This window comes from Sander lucioperca, chromosome 13 (genome assembly GCF_008315115.2).
Source record: "Sander lucioperca isolate FBNREF2018 chromosome 13, SLUC_FBN_1.2, whole genome shotgun sequence".
NCBI classification, from domain to species: Eukaryota; Metazoa; Chordata; class Actinopteri; order Perciformes; family Percidae; genus Sander; species Sander lucioperca.
Window position 1 is genome coordinate 12882501 of NC_050185.1, and position 14522 is coordinate 12897022.

General features: G+C 39.9%; 1 protein-coding gene across 2 annotated transcripts; it reads left to right on the plus strand.

Moving 5' to 3' along the window:
• The first annotated feature begins 704 nt into the window (after window positions 1-704).
• arhgap31 (Rho GTPase activating protein 31) lies at window positions 705-12835 on the plus strand. Of its 2 annotated transcripts, none has more exons than XM_031320283.2 (12): window positions 705-1386; window positions 4414-4516; window positions 4959-5103; window positions 6509-6591; window positions 6714-6821; window positions 7054-7193; window positions 7290-7497; window positions 7631-7749; window positions 7914-7970; window positions 8051-8695; window positions 8800-8957; window positions 9192-12835. In XM_031320283.2, the coding sequence occupies exons 1-12, from the start codon at window positions 1287-1289 to the stop codon at window positions 11187-11189; spliced, it is 3864 nt and encodes a 1287-aa protein (XP_031176143.1). In that variant the 5' UTR covers window positions 705-1286; the 3' UTR covers window positions 11190-12835. The 2 variants fall into 2 exon arrangements, with proteins under 2 accessions (XP_031176143.1, XP_031176144.1); XM_031320284.2 differs by having other exon boundaries at window positions 706-1386; window positions 8800-8948.
• Window positions 12836-14522: the final 1687 nt, after the last annotated feature.

Consider the following 14522-nt stretch of genomic DNA (forward strand, 5'->3'; position numbering starts at 1 on the left):
ACAGGGGTTAACAGTTAACATAGAACAGATATACTGCAATTAGTGATTAGGTTTTAAAATATCACCCAGGGAAAATTCAGTATGTAGGATCTGTAATTTTCCATGTGAAACTGTTATAAATATGAGGACTATATCATCACTACCCAGGAAGTTTGTTATGATCTTTCTCAAGGGAGTGCGGAGATGTAATTGGATTACATTTACTCAAGAGAGGAAGTAACAAAGATACTTAGAGTACTAGATGAAAACATAATTTGCTTTACCAGACTAACATCAATGCTATACATTTATTGCATTCATTCTTTGCAGTCCAGAAAAAAAAAAGAAAAACATGAAATGCATAGCAGTTTGTAACGAGAACCATGTGTGTCATCCATCTCCTCACCCCAACACCCCCCCATTTCCCATCTGTGCCCTTCAGGCCCTCACTTCAGTCACCTCCCACTTCCCTCTTCCTTCAGAACCCGTCTGTTTTTGTTTTCGAGCCCGGGCTCTTTGCACAGGAAATTGTATACATTGGGAGCATTCAGGAAGGCAGAGAGCAGCTTTCCCGTTAGCTCCAAGTTTGGGCACATGAAAAAAAATGGATAAAGGAGGTCAGTAATTCCTAAACCAGGAGAGAAACAGAAGTCAGCTGTTCTCCTCCCCTCACTTTACTTCCCTCCCCCTTACACAGTCTCAACATTTCAAAAATCCCTGCCACACCACTGCCACGAGTCCATCCCTAAACATAAAAATATTTGAAAAATCTCAAAGTGGAAATCAAATTAAAAATAAAAACTAATGTTCCTGAGGGGATTTGCCTCTCTTGATATGCTTCCTCAGCTACAGAGAAGCCAGTGAAAAGGGGAGAGTGTGTGGAATGAAGGAAAGGAGGAGGAGATAAAAAAAAGGAGCAGAGAGAGACTGGCTGGGGGTGAAAAAACAACAGGAAACCAACCGATTCTAATGCTGTTTCTGTAAATCCTTCAGACATAAAACCGCAGACTGCCACGTCCCAGCCAAGCAACAGTCACACCATTCCTTTTCTTTGATCATCACTTCAAGTTATGACAGTCTAAAAGGACTTGAAGTTCAAAATGTGACGTCACTTCTGCTCTCAGCCTCCAACAGTGTGGTTAGTCAGAATGTGAGCGGATGCAGAGTTTTGGGAGCTGATATCTGGGATTTCTATGTGGCTGCTTTTTTGACCTACAAACTCAACCTCTCTCAGGGTCATATGGATCGATCGCTGTGCGTCCAAGGATCTGTTTGTGTTAATCATCGGGACTACTAACTGGAGCCACATGAAGAATAAAGGGACTAAGCAGAAGTCCAAAAAGAAAGGAAGTGAAAATGCGTTCGGCTGTGACCTGATTGAACATCTCCAGAATTCAGGACAAGATGGTAAACTTTTTATGTCGCTTTCTTGGAAATCTAACACTTTTTCACAAGCAGCTATGATCAAACTACACACGATGTCCTTCGTTTATTACTTGACTCATACATAGAGGATACCATTTATAATGGAAATTGAGGTTTATTAGTTATTTCCTAGATTACTATAGCTATTATAACCGTTTTTATATATCCTGTGGTAAAAGACAGAGAGAAAAGACAAAAACGTATCTTTATATAACAAAATACATGTTTGTTCAAAGATTACATGACTGGTAGGTATACATGTGTGTTACATTTACTAGAGCAAGGCCATTCATTCATACATTGGCTGCATTAAATGGTCATTTGTGACTGGGTGTGGCTCTTACATTTTTTGTTCAATTTTCCTACGGTGACTATACTGTAGTTCCTATGGTTTTGTTTCTGACAAAAGACTGGGCGGTGCTGCTGCCTATGGATGAGAGAAAATAATGAGTCAAGAAAAAAACAGAAGAGAAACAAAATGTATCCTCAAATATTCAAATATGTGGTCGTTTGTTTGAGAAGGTTATAATATTGTATCCCTATTTTTTCCTTCTGATCGTACTGTATGTTCGTTTGGTACAACCATCATCTGGGATTTCTTTTTTCCGAAGCACCATAATATGTCAAAAAAGACAAGTATCCCACGTGCACAGGCGTATGAATAGCTGTGTTAAGGTTACCTTTAAGGAAGACATGATAGAGTGGACACTCTGTAGAAGGCGGGGCATTCAGTGCAGGAAGTGAGGGAGGAGGTTTGGGTCGGACCCCTCCGTCATGGATGTCCAGCAGACATATTGTGTTTTTATATTGTTAGTGCATTACTTTGTTACTGCTTTTGGAAACAACCGGAATCTCCCGACAAACTAACAGAGACACAAAGTAGGTGTTAAATTTAGATATCGTGACCGCCACCAAATGAATCTGTTAGCAGGGTATTAAAGTGTACCTGATGCCCACATGTTGAAATATAGATCCCAAAAAATCCAGCACAATGTTATTACCCAACCTGCACAAACAACAACAATGCAAAGTTGCACGCTGATATATTCACAATCTCTTGTTATTTGTGAGAGAAGTCTTTAAAAAGAGAAAATACTCTTGATCCTTAACGTTTGTAAGATTAACATTGAAAGATCTCAAATAAAAATGAACAATAGAGAGTGATCAATACAAATTATGCATTGCACGTAAAAAGGGCATGCAACTCACAACTCTTGTCTCACACAGACAAAAGCAATCGAGATTATGTTAAGTTGTTTATAACATGTATTTCGTGTTGACAATGTAAAACTAAAATAATTTCAGAAAAGCAACTCCAAATCTGCTGATACCCAAACGTGAGTCATCTGGAAGAGGAAATACACAAACTTAATCTTTTCGCTTTTTACTTAATCTGGCCCTAAACCATAAAGTCAACATACAACAATGTTACCATAAAATATGTTGATAAAACCTGACCAAAAGAAACACTGCAGGGCTGTTAAGGGTTTTTGTAGTGCCAACCACTGAGCAGCAGCTACATTTTCAACGTTTAATGGAACATTAACATTACTATAGAAACAAATAACGTACATCTGTTGACTCTGTGTTGGGACTGAGTCATATTCTGAATTCAATCTTCCTCGCCACCATGCATTGATTTAACTTTGTGTCATAAAGTATCTCTAAAAATCAGTTCAAACTGTAGATCAATCAGAGATCTTCCCTCAGTGTAGAGACTGAGAGACACTAAACGAAGACTCCAGAGTTTATTTGACCACAGGCATGTCACTGAAAGTACAATTAAGTCAAATAGATGAGAATGTAAATTGCAGATTCTTGGTGTCTGCAGTGATTACTGAGAAATGAACCATTGCCAAAATTAATCTTTCATTTCATGGAGGATGCATTTTGTTTGCAAGATGATACATTTTGTACTTAACACCAAGAGACATGGAAACAAGATTGTAGTTAAAATGTAAAAGTCTACAAAAGTAATAGAAAGACTAATTATTGGGACATCATGGAATAAAATAATGTTCATTCATAGCTTCAAGGTTCAGAAAAATGTAAGGCAGCATATGAAACTGAAACATTGTTATTATAACACATTATTCTTTATCTATGTGAAGACAGTTATGTCATATTAACTATTGATTTCCACATATAAATATCAAGTAACTTCTTTAAATCTGCACTGACACATAAATGAACTACCCATTACTATTTAATATCACGCTCTGCTTAGAGGTTAAAAGTCAATCTGTTGGTCCTTGTGAGATGCTATGAAAATCTTTTGGATCCAATTGAATGGTATTCTTTATATCTGAAAAGAGTTGCACTTAATTAACATTAATACTGAGACAGGATGAGTCAACATTTTAGTTTTCCTGATAAGTACCAGTAGGTTGCTTCATGCACACTCTACAGAGAACTAGTTTGAAGACTGAGCTGATCTTAATTGTCTGCGTTTGAAAAGAAATCCAAATGTAATCACAATTTCGTCACATTCAGCTTTAGAATCAACTTTATGCTGATTTGCAGTAAATTGCTAGTTTCAGCATTAGCTAAAGGGAAGCTGTGGTCAGACTGAATCAGAGCATGGGACGTAGCTGTTAAGCCACAGTTAAATCTGTTCAGAATTGTTTTTTTTTAAAGTGCAGCCTGGACACAAGGTGATGTACTGTAGTAGAAAGCTGTGTAGGTCAGTGGTAAGATTTCAAAAGCCGTTTTCTATTAGAGGAAATGTCGTAAGTAATACCAGCTACAAGGACTGGGTGTGTCAACCTTCCTCTGAAACAAACAAACCATTTTTAACTTCCTGTCAAAGTCCACCTACAATCAGCGGCCCTAAGGAATAGAAAACAGACATGGTGGAACAAACCCTATACCATGAAGTCTACCTTATGTGCATTATTACCACTAAAACATTACATACAGTTGTTTCCTTCTCCTGCTTTTAAGGTTTAATGTGACCATAAAGTCCAGTATGACTAAAAGTCTATGACTAATATAACTTCTTAACTTCAGTTCCTCAGGTTCTGAAGAAATGCGCAGAGTTTATTGAGGAGCATGGGATTGTGGACGGGATCTACAGACTGTCGGGGGTCACCTCAAACATCCAGCGTCTCAGGTACTCATGCAACATGAGTGAGGCATCAAAAACCTCACATCATAGAAAATATTAGACATCATCATATTCCTGTGTGCTCCAATTATTCAGTAAAATCAAAAGTTATCTCAAATCATGTCCATAAAATTAGTTATAGTCCAGTTACTTCTTTTTACGCATGCAGGCCAGATAAATAGTCATGGTTATTTTTAATTTACACAAATCTTTTTGAGCTTGTTTAGCATTGTTTTTTTGCCACAACAATGTTAAGTCGACTTCAATCTAACAAGCCAAGAAGTTAGCAGGGGTGGTAACAATTGAAGCATTCAGCTGTGTGTGTGCGTGTGTGTGTGTGTGTGTGTGTGTGTGTGTGTGTGTGTGTGTGTGTGTGTGTGTGTGTGTGTGTGTGTGTGTGTGTGTGTGTGTGTGTGTGTGTGTGTGTGTATGTTGTGTGTGTGTGCAGGCAGGAATTCTGCTCCGAGGCGTGCCCTGACCTTACAAAGGAAGTGTACCTCCAGGACATCCACTGTGTGGGTTCCTTATGTAAGCTGTTCTTCAGGGAGCTACCCAATCCTCTGCTCACATATGAGCTATACAGCAAATTCACTGTAAGTACACACATTTACAGTTTTGCTTAAGTGGGGAAAAAAATCCTGTGTTGCCTAGAAGTGATTTGACGGCAGATTCATGCTTTACAAACCATAATTAGTGACAGACAGAACGGCAACCCCAACACCAGACATCAATGAGCAGCATTTATTCCACATGGTCCCTGTGTATATTTGTGTCACTATAAGGAGGTTATTTATTATCATTTTTCATGAGTGTGACCTCAACTCTCTGGCTCACTACTGATCAGCTATTATCATCTCTTCTCTGGAGAATACAGTACCATTTGCAGATGTCAACTACACTGTAAGCAAAGAACATACTGTAGTACGTGATTAAACAAAAGTATGATTTATTATCATTTGTTATTAAAAGTAGTTTTGCTGCCCATAATCATAAAAAGATGTCCCTCTATATACTGTATGACAAAACTGATTGTAAGAGACTGAATTATGATCGGTTTTATTTTTTATGTGTGTGTTTTTTGTGGGCTGCCCTGTTGCCAGTCCTTTCTGGTAAATAACAATTTGTTTGGATGCACTATATAACTGCAGAGCTGGATTTGAAGATTAAAACATTTTGTTTCTGGCCCTTTTGGATCACAGGGGGGAGTTTAAGGTTTGTAATGAAGCAAGAGCAAAAACATTCAAAGTATAATGAGATCCTGAAATCAGTTCAAAATTGAACTGGCAATCTGTGTGGCCAAAATTGGGGTGACACAATCTCCACATTTAGTATCAGAGCGAAGCATTTTCAGGATGTGAAAGAGACTTTAGAGAGCGGAGCAGGAGAGAAGGAATACCAAACTGGAAGACCTGGGTCATGCTTTCTGTGTAGCTTTCTGTGTACCTTGACGGGCCATTAGCATACATCTTGTGCTGCTTGTGCCTGAAAAGTCCATAACTCCAGAGTGTTAGGAAAAGTCAATTCCTCACATGGTGTAATATGAAAACATACGAAATCTCAGTTTCCCTTTCTTGCCAAGTTGTCAACATGAGCATTGAGCAGGATCTGATTGAGTGCTTGATGTTGTGTATATTATTGATTAAAACGCCTGATCGATCCGGCATAATGTTGACTGATAGAATGTAAAATGTCATTTTGAAGTTAATCTTCAAGCTTCGGGCCATAAGACATAAGGGTAGAAGACTGAGCAAGAGCACGTTTTAACAACTACATCACACGTGAGAAATGCAGCTAACGTGCTCAGCTGTACGGGCCTGAATCACATTAGTTTGAGTGCACGCACTCCAGCATGTCTGTTTACATTTGTTGAGCAGGGATAACTGGGTTTGGAGACTTGATGGAAGCCTGCAGGGCCATGCAGTATGGGATCTAGCTTGACCCTACAGTTCATCAACATACAATGTCTTTGACATGGACATCTGTCTGTTTTACATGCAGGAAACAGTCTTGGTCCAGGGGGATCATGAGAGACTTCTACGCATTCGGGGGGTCATCAAAGAACTGCCGACTCCTCACTTCAGGTGAACTTCAGCCCTTTTCACTCTCAGCAGTAAAGACAATTGTACAATTGACATTCTTGGTTGCCAGGTTTTACATAATGTTGTAATAAATGTGACAAGAAGTGTCCATCAACTCTCCATAGGACTCTGGAGTACCTTACTAAGCACTTGGCCCACCTTGCCACCTTAAGCTCCCAGACAAACATGCATACACGTAACCTGGCCCTAGTTTGGGCTCCAAATCTATTAAGGTGAGTTTAGCTTCACAGGTGCCTGAAACACTTGATCCATTTAAAAGAAACTTGCAAAGATAGAAATGCAGTGATACTTTTCTGTCTAAAAAAAGAATGTTTACTTTTTTGCTCCTTTAACTTCAAAGTATTCATGCTGTCATGGATTTCTGTAACTGTTTTTGGAAAATGTGCATACATTAAAAATAAGAAAAAAAGAAGCATTTCTCATTTTCGTCTCTTATTTTGACAGATCTAAAGACATTGAGGCGTCATGTAGTAATGGAGACATGGCTTTCCAGCAGGTGCGGATACAACAGTCAGTGGTTGAGTTTATTCTAAACCACACAGAGGAGATCTTCAGTGATTCTGTGCAAATCAAACCCAAAGAAGGTACCACATCCAAAAAATTCAGACTCTTTTGTGGGATATTTGTAAAGGATTTGCTAATTCACCACAGAAAAACACTGACTTAATATACTTCTCCAGGACCGAGTTTGATGTGTGTGGAGAAGTATGCCACACTCCCCATCAGTAGCCAGTGTGGGCCAATGAAACTGATGAGCCTGGAAGAAGCCCAGGCTCGTTCCTTAAGTCCAAACCATCCTGTGCATAAAGAACGTCAGCGAGAGAACAGTCTGCCTGATACCAGCACTGCCACGCTCTACCACACCGTCATAGACATATCAGACAGCAAGTATGACTGATTTGGATTCAGTTCATTGAGAGTGTTTGATGCATGTACGATTACTGTATTTACTATGCATGTATTACTGTCAGAACACGCTGTGGGATAGCACTGCACCTAATCATCTCGGTTTGTCTGTTAGGAGAAAGTTCTCTGGGAAATCAAAGAAATGGAAGTCCATCTTCAACCTGGGACGGTCTGTGGACTCAAAGGGAAAACTGAGCCGGAACGGCAGTGTGTTAATCAGAGCACAAGGGACAGGTAAAGTGTCCAATGGGAGAGTTAACAATGAGCTAACAATGTTAACAGAATATACACATTTTTAATTCAAATTTCAAGATGTGTTTATTTTTTTATTTTTTGCAGCCTCCGGACACTTCAAATATTTTGTCAAAGTGTGATAATATTATTGTTTTTTTTGACAGAAAAAGCCGCTCTTCGCCCATCCAGGAGCATGGAGTCCTTGTGCTCCTTACCAACAGGTGGGGCTAAACCTTAGATACTTTAATTTAAACACAGAGTTAAATTAATGTGATAGTCTAATGCTTATTTTACCACGCAGATGATGACAGAACAGGAAACAACAGTCCAGCTGGTGGTTCCGGCAGCGTTTACTCTCCAGATGTAAAATCCAGAACGCTGGGCTCTGACTCGCTGTATGATCTGAGTGAGCACGACCAAAACTGGGAGTTTAAAGGGATGAGAGGTGACGGGGCAACAGGTGGCTGGAGCTCTAGCATGGACCAAAAGGGGTTACCAGGTGCCTCTGCACCTCCTCAAAAATCACTGCCAGAGCAACTGAAGGTGTTCAAAGGTGATGACCTCAGCGGCTACAAGCCCACCTCTCCGAAAAACAGGAGGATGTTGTACTCGGGCTCCTCCCACAACAGCTCCTCTAGGCCCTCCTTCCCGGGAAGCTTCTTCCCACTGGAGTCCTCACCAAGGCATCAGCGCAGAGTCGTCAACATATCTGAGCCTTTTGCTGTGTCTGTACCGCTGCGCGTGTCAGCCGTTATCAGCTCCAACAGCACGCCATGCAGGGGGCACGCCAAGGATAAAGCAGCTACTCTAAAACCCTGCAAAGAGAACTCAGAGCAGAGCTGCAACAGTGGAAAGAGCAACACTTTCCCCCAACTGGAACCCAAGAAGCAGGAAGGAACCGAGAAGAAAAACAGAGAGGAGATGACTTCCAGAGTCACGTCAAAGGGTAAGGACATTTTACTTTATCCCATTTTAAAATGACTTGTTATGTTACATAAGTCAAATGTGTGTAATATAATGTCATGGAAAATAACTCATTTTTGTATTCAGATGCAAGCAAAGAAACGGTGCAAGAAGGTGAAGGAGGGATGAATACTTCTGAACTGGAACCAGCGTCCCCTGCAAATGCAAGAGAAGGCAAAGATGCAGCGCCATCTCCTGGGAAAGAAGTGCACAACCAGCAGATAACTATGCAACTGGTAAATCATGTACATAGTTGTGCTTCCACCTGAGCATAATTGCAGATGCTATCTTTCATTAGGGCTTAAGTTTTCTGATTTAATAATCAAATTAAGTTTATGTTTTTTTTAAGATAAACAGACTAAAACTACTCCAACCAGCACATAGGTGTGATTCTGTTTGTTTGGTTTATAAATGAATAAATATAAATAGTGGAATCATTTCGGTTACATTTAATCCTTTCTGTTTTTATACTTTCTCAGGACAAGGGATCTTCTACTGGGAAAGAACTGTGGTCTGACCTCCACCAAGAACTGAAGATAACTGAACCTGAAATTGACCTGCTGGATGAGACTTTTAAACCTGTTTTCGGCTCGAAGAGCACCTGCGAGGGCATGAGGTTAACGATGGATGTTAAGTCAAAACGAAGCCGCAGCTCTCCGTCTCTGTCGTTGTTATTTAGGGAGCATTCTTCAAATACCTCTCTGACTGATCACATAATCACCACTGGATCGGACTCTGCAAAGAAACAGCCTTCAGAGTCGGACATCTCATCTTCTCTTCACAAAAACACAGAAAAGACCTGCGCTGCTGACATGGTGGATAAGAAAGACAAGAAGCTGCATCTAAAAATCTCACCCTTAAACAAAGATGACACCAAACAGGGTCAACTTCCTTTAAAGGAAACCTGTTTAGATAAAGTTATGAATCATTTGATGATAGAGGATACTCCAACTGTTGAAGGCTTCTCAGGAGCAGATGATACCGACAAAAAAGATGAGAAACGCGAAGTTCCTCAAGGAGACAAAAACGTCTCCTGTGATGGAGCGATGAAGAATGTGATTCCGGAGGTGGAGGTTATTCAGAGACTGTCAGTGTGTTTGGAGGAGAGGAGTCACCCCTTGGAGCTGCAAAACCTCGACAACGATGAAGGATGTGGAGGAAACTCAGAGGAGCTGGACTTGGTGGAACCCTGGGAGGATTTTAGCTCCAACAAGCAGTGGGTTACCAGTCCTCTCCACTCACCTGACGTGGAGGAGTTGTTTAACCAGCTATCACCTTTCGGCTCTTGTGGGGAAACTCAGATTTCATCTCTTTCAGTTGATAAAAACAAACAGTCTCTCATTAAGAGCACTGTACACTCCTCAGGAAACATCCCTCAGACTACCAGCAGCAAACCAGAAATGAAATGGATGTATTTGCCATCAGGGGTCAGTGTGAACAGCAATAACACAACACAACCTCACACAGCAAAATGCAGCACAACGAAACAGAAGAATACAGTGTCATCTCAGAGGTTTTACAGACAGATGTCTTATGAGGCAGAGAAAAGAGAGGAAAATTGCTTTTCTAAACACAGACCATATTCACTTAATTTAGACCTGGGGCATCGATGCATTAGAGACATTTCTAATCAGCAGAACCGTAATTCATCAGAGTTTTCCTCTTGTCAGAGAGGATTACTGACCTCCTCTGAATCTGTAAACACCAGGCTGCCCTCCGAGTTGGAGTTGTTTCTGAGTGATCGGCAGGCGCCTCTTCGTCGAAATTCAGCCCCAGTCAGCGTTTCATCGGTGAGAACAGCCTTCATGATAAAAACATGCCAGGCCAAAGCTGTGCCAGTTGTCCCTCCGAAGGTGCAGTACAGTCAGATACCTCCCTTGAGACATGAGAAGGATTTTGACACAGCGAAGGAACAAGAAAAAGAACATCCTAAAATGTGTGCAGAGAAAAGCAATGTTGCACCTCCTCCGATGTTGTCAGATCTAAAGGAGGAGCTGGAGAATAAAGAGCCTGCCCCTAAACACCAAAAACACCCACATGTTGCTGAGTCTGTGAAGACAACAACTACTCCAGAACTACCGGTCATCACAAGGAGACACCCGCCAAGTCTGGAAGTGTTTGTAGATTGCCCCAGACCTAACAGAGGGAACCTCTTACAAAGGCCATCCTTTAGGAACAGGCAGAGACCTCAAAGTCTCATCCTGCTTAGCCCTCCTTTTCCCATCATGGACTATCCTCCGCCAGGAGACGACAGCAGGCTCCTTTCTTCCATCAAGAGCCTGAACGACACATCAGCAGTGAACGTCTTTTCTAAAGAGATGACGGAGAATTTCAGGACGCCGGAGGGGATCGCCCTTCAAAACAAAATGACTATTCCAAAAAGTGGACAGAGGCTGGAAACATCAACCAGCTGCTTCTACCAGCCGCAGAGGAGGTCGATGATATTTGACAGCAGGAGCCACAGACAGATTGAGTAACTGGAGGTGCAGTCACTGACAATGAGACAGGCTATGTGTAAATATATACAGTATGCAAGGAAACTGAAAGGAGCATGATATGATAGCCTAATGTAAATCATAGTATTTTGTGTGCTATGATTAAAGCATTTCTTGAAGGATGAAGGCTTTGTAAATATTCTGAAGTATTTGAGAAAGAGTTGAGGAAGCCATGAAGTATGTGAAAGCCATTTAAGCTTGACTGAGATCTAGGGCTACAACTAATGACTTTTCTTTTTTTGATTATACATTAATCTGCCAATTATTTTGTCAAACGAATTGATTAATTGTTTGGTCTACATTATAAAATATCAGAAAATAGCAACAACAAAAAGAGAGAGATAATTCAGTGTCACAGTGCCCAAGCTGATGGCTGGTTTTGTCAAAATAACAGTCGAAAACCCAAATAATATTCAGTTTATTATCACGGAAGACTTTAAACACAGGACAAAGTTTTTGTCCAAACTTGCTTGTGTCAATTCAGGTGCTTCATATTTTTTTTATGTGTCTACAATATTTCGATATACTGGATTCTGCTATGGCACCCTCAGTTGTTAAAAGAGTCGGAATAAAGTAATGTTAAACAAACACATCCCATGTGTGTAAACCATGAGTTTGTATTGTCTCAGATTGCGACCTCTTCACATGAATATTAATGTCTGAACTAAATGTATCCACTATTAAGGGCTCTGATTACAGGAAGTGTAGTGAAAGTTCACAACAAAATGTAACTGAAGAACCGACAATGTAACTGTTAAATGAAACAGTTTTAACAGCCATGAATTTGATCATGTAGATGATGTGTTTATTTATTCCTTTATTAACATACACATGATATGAAGGAAACTTGAAACGTATATACTGTATGTGGTTATTGGCTCCGTGATAAGCTGATGTCGAGGTGATTTTTTTAAACTAATATTTAAAAATTTAAATATATCGCAAACTTAATTGATAGTATTTACCCACAGAAGAACTTTAATTCATGTGTACCTTTACTTTAATTACTTTGTATATTATTATGTTTTTGACAATAATGAGAACCAGCATTGTAGAAAAGAGTATGGGATGTTATTAATAGTAAAACCCTGGAGCTGCTCCGCTGACAGTAAACTGGAGGTTGACTTTGTGCACGCTGACTGTATTCCACGTGTTTGAGTCAAATTCAGATGATGGTATCTCCAGGTTTCTGTCTCTATTTTTTTGGCATAAAAAACACGGGATCTGATGTATTCAGCTTTAGCGCCCATGAACATAACATAGTTTGCATGTTAAAGGAGGCTGCGGTGTATTTTCTAAAGATACAGACGTTATGGAGGTCACAGTGTTTTTTAAACTGTATTTTGGATTAACTGAATGAATGATTACAGTGTTGTATTCAAAACAATTTTTGAGAAATGAGATATTGTTTTTTTTTTTATTTGTTTTGTAACTTTTGTATACTTGTTGATACTGAAAATGATTGACTTAAGCATCTATATTCATCAGAAAAACAACTGAACTGAGAATTTTAAGATGAGGGTTTTGCCTTAATTATCTGATGGCAACATCCTAAATAATGTACATAAGACATTTGATGAGTTTTGTTACAACAGAAAGTTATGAGAATAAAAGGTTCTGCAATCACATGAGTCAGTGGTTCTGCTAACACGTAGCTTTCATTAATGCATACAGTGTCAAGCAGTGAAATTCTAACAAACTGGTAAAATCCAAGTCAGTTAAAAATGAGAATCTATTTTGTTCATGTTACTTGAGGTTTCCACTTTGACAAGCAGATGTTTAGCAGTTTGTTGGACTGCTGGGTATGTGTTACCCAGGGGTTAAACTCCATCTGAGAGGACAAGGACTGGGTGAGAATCATGACAACAACAGGTATCAGGTGTCATCAGTGTCAATTGAAATGAATATTACACTAATGAAAGATTACTGTACTATCACATCAGTGTGGAGCACCTTTGTTTGGCATTTTTATGAAACAGGCTCTATACTGTACAATAGAAAACACTCTAGCTATAAATTTTGCTCTGGACATTTGTCTTTTCTTCCTCCAACTCCCTCTATTCAAATCTTTTCTCAAGCACTTCGCACTTGAGCTTCGCTTCTCTCTCCCTTTGAAGTGTTTTAGCCAACACATATGGAAACATCGTCTCACAAGTTATACATGTTCAAAGACGTCAAAATAGTGCTATTAAGTGACTGACCGGTTTGTTAGTTCAACTGTCTAACAATTTATAATATCATATGCTACATTTCACAGTTTACTTTACAGATGGAAATGCCTTGAGTGTTCCTGAGAACTTCAGTCCTTCAGAAAGCTTCTCTCTGAGAGGGGAAATATAAAAGAGGCTGTGCTGCTGCTGCTGTGTGAATGAGGAGTATTCAAGGGGCCCCCCGAACTGATGGAGTCCTTTGGAGATCTTGGGAGATCAGATGTGCCTGCACCCAGTTACATGTGGTGTGGTTGGGACCTATATAGCAGCTGTTATGTTACTATCTGGGATATTTTGCTATTTAAATAAAATAATACTGTAGTGAAATTGTAAGTTAAACTATTAATAAGAAAGGGTAGAAACTTTGTTAAAGCATAAGTTCTAACTAGACCTGGTCTTTGCCACCAGATGACGCTCCTGCTCCACACTGCACATCTGAGCGAGCCACTAAACTGCAGGATAAACAGACAGACTGAAAGTCTGCGTGCTTCGGGTACACTGAAGTGCTCCAATTGCTCCACATATAACCTACTGTGGCCGAGAGGAGACAGTTACCCCGTCGCACTGTGAACCATGTCCCACTATGTTTTGCGTCTATGTGTGTATGCGTGTATGCGTGTACGCGTGGGTTGTGTGGGAGTGCGTGCGTGTACAGTAGCTTTCCTTCGCCAAAGAACTTGCTCTTGCCTTTCTGTCGTACTTTTCAAAATAAATTCTCACTTTAAACTGCGTGATTCAATACGGCAAAACCAGAATAAAGTCCAGTCACTGCCACACTACGGAGCGATTCAACTATATAAATCATATTTGCTATAATACAGATACAAAATGCAATGCAGTAGGTTACATGCACTCAAGAGCCATGATGCACAACAAGTGTTTGTTTCAAATTATCAAAACACCACTAGGCCTATGACATGGTGAGTAACAACTATACATTTTTCATGACATATCCTTATTTTCAAATTAGTGGTTACAGTCCAAATATGTTTTTAATTACATTTTTGTTGTGCTTATTTTTTTTTACTTCAGTGATCAGGTAGGCCTCTCACTCCCAGCTGTCTCGGCTAATCTAATATTCATCTTCACATGTGGGCTGACTGAA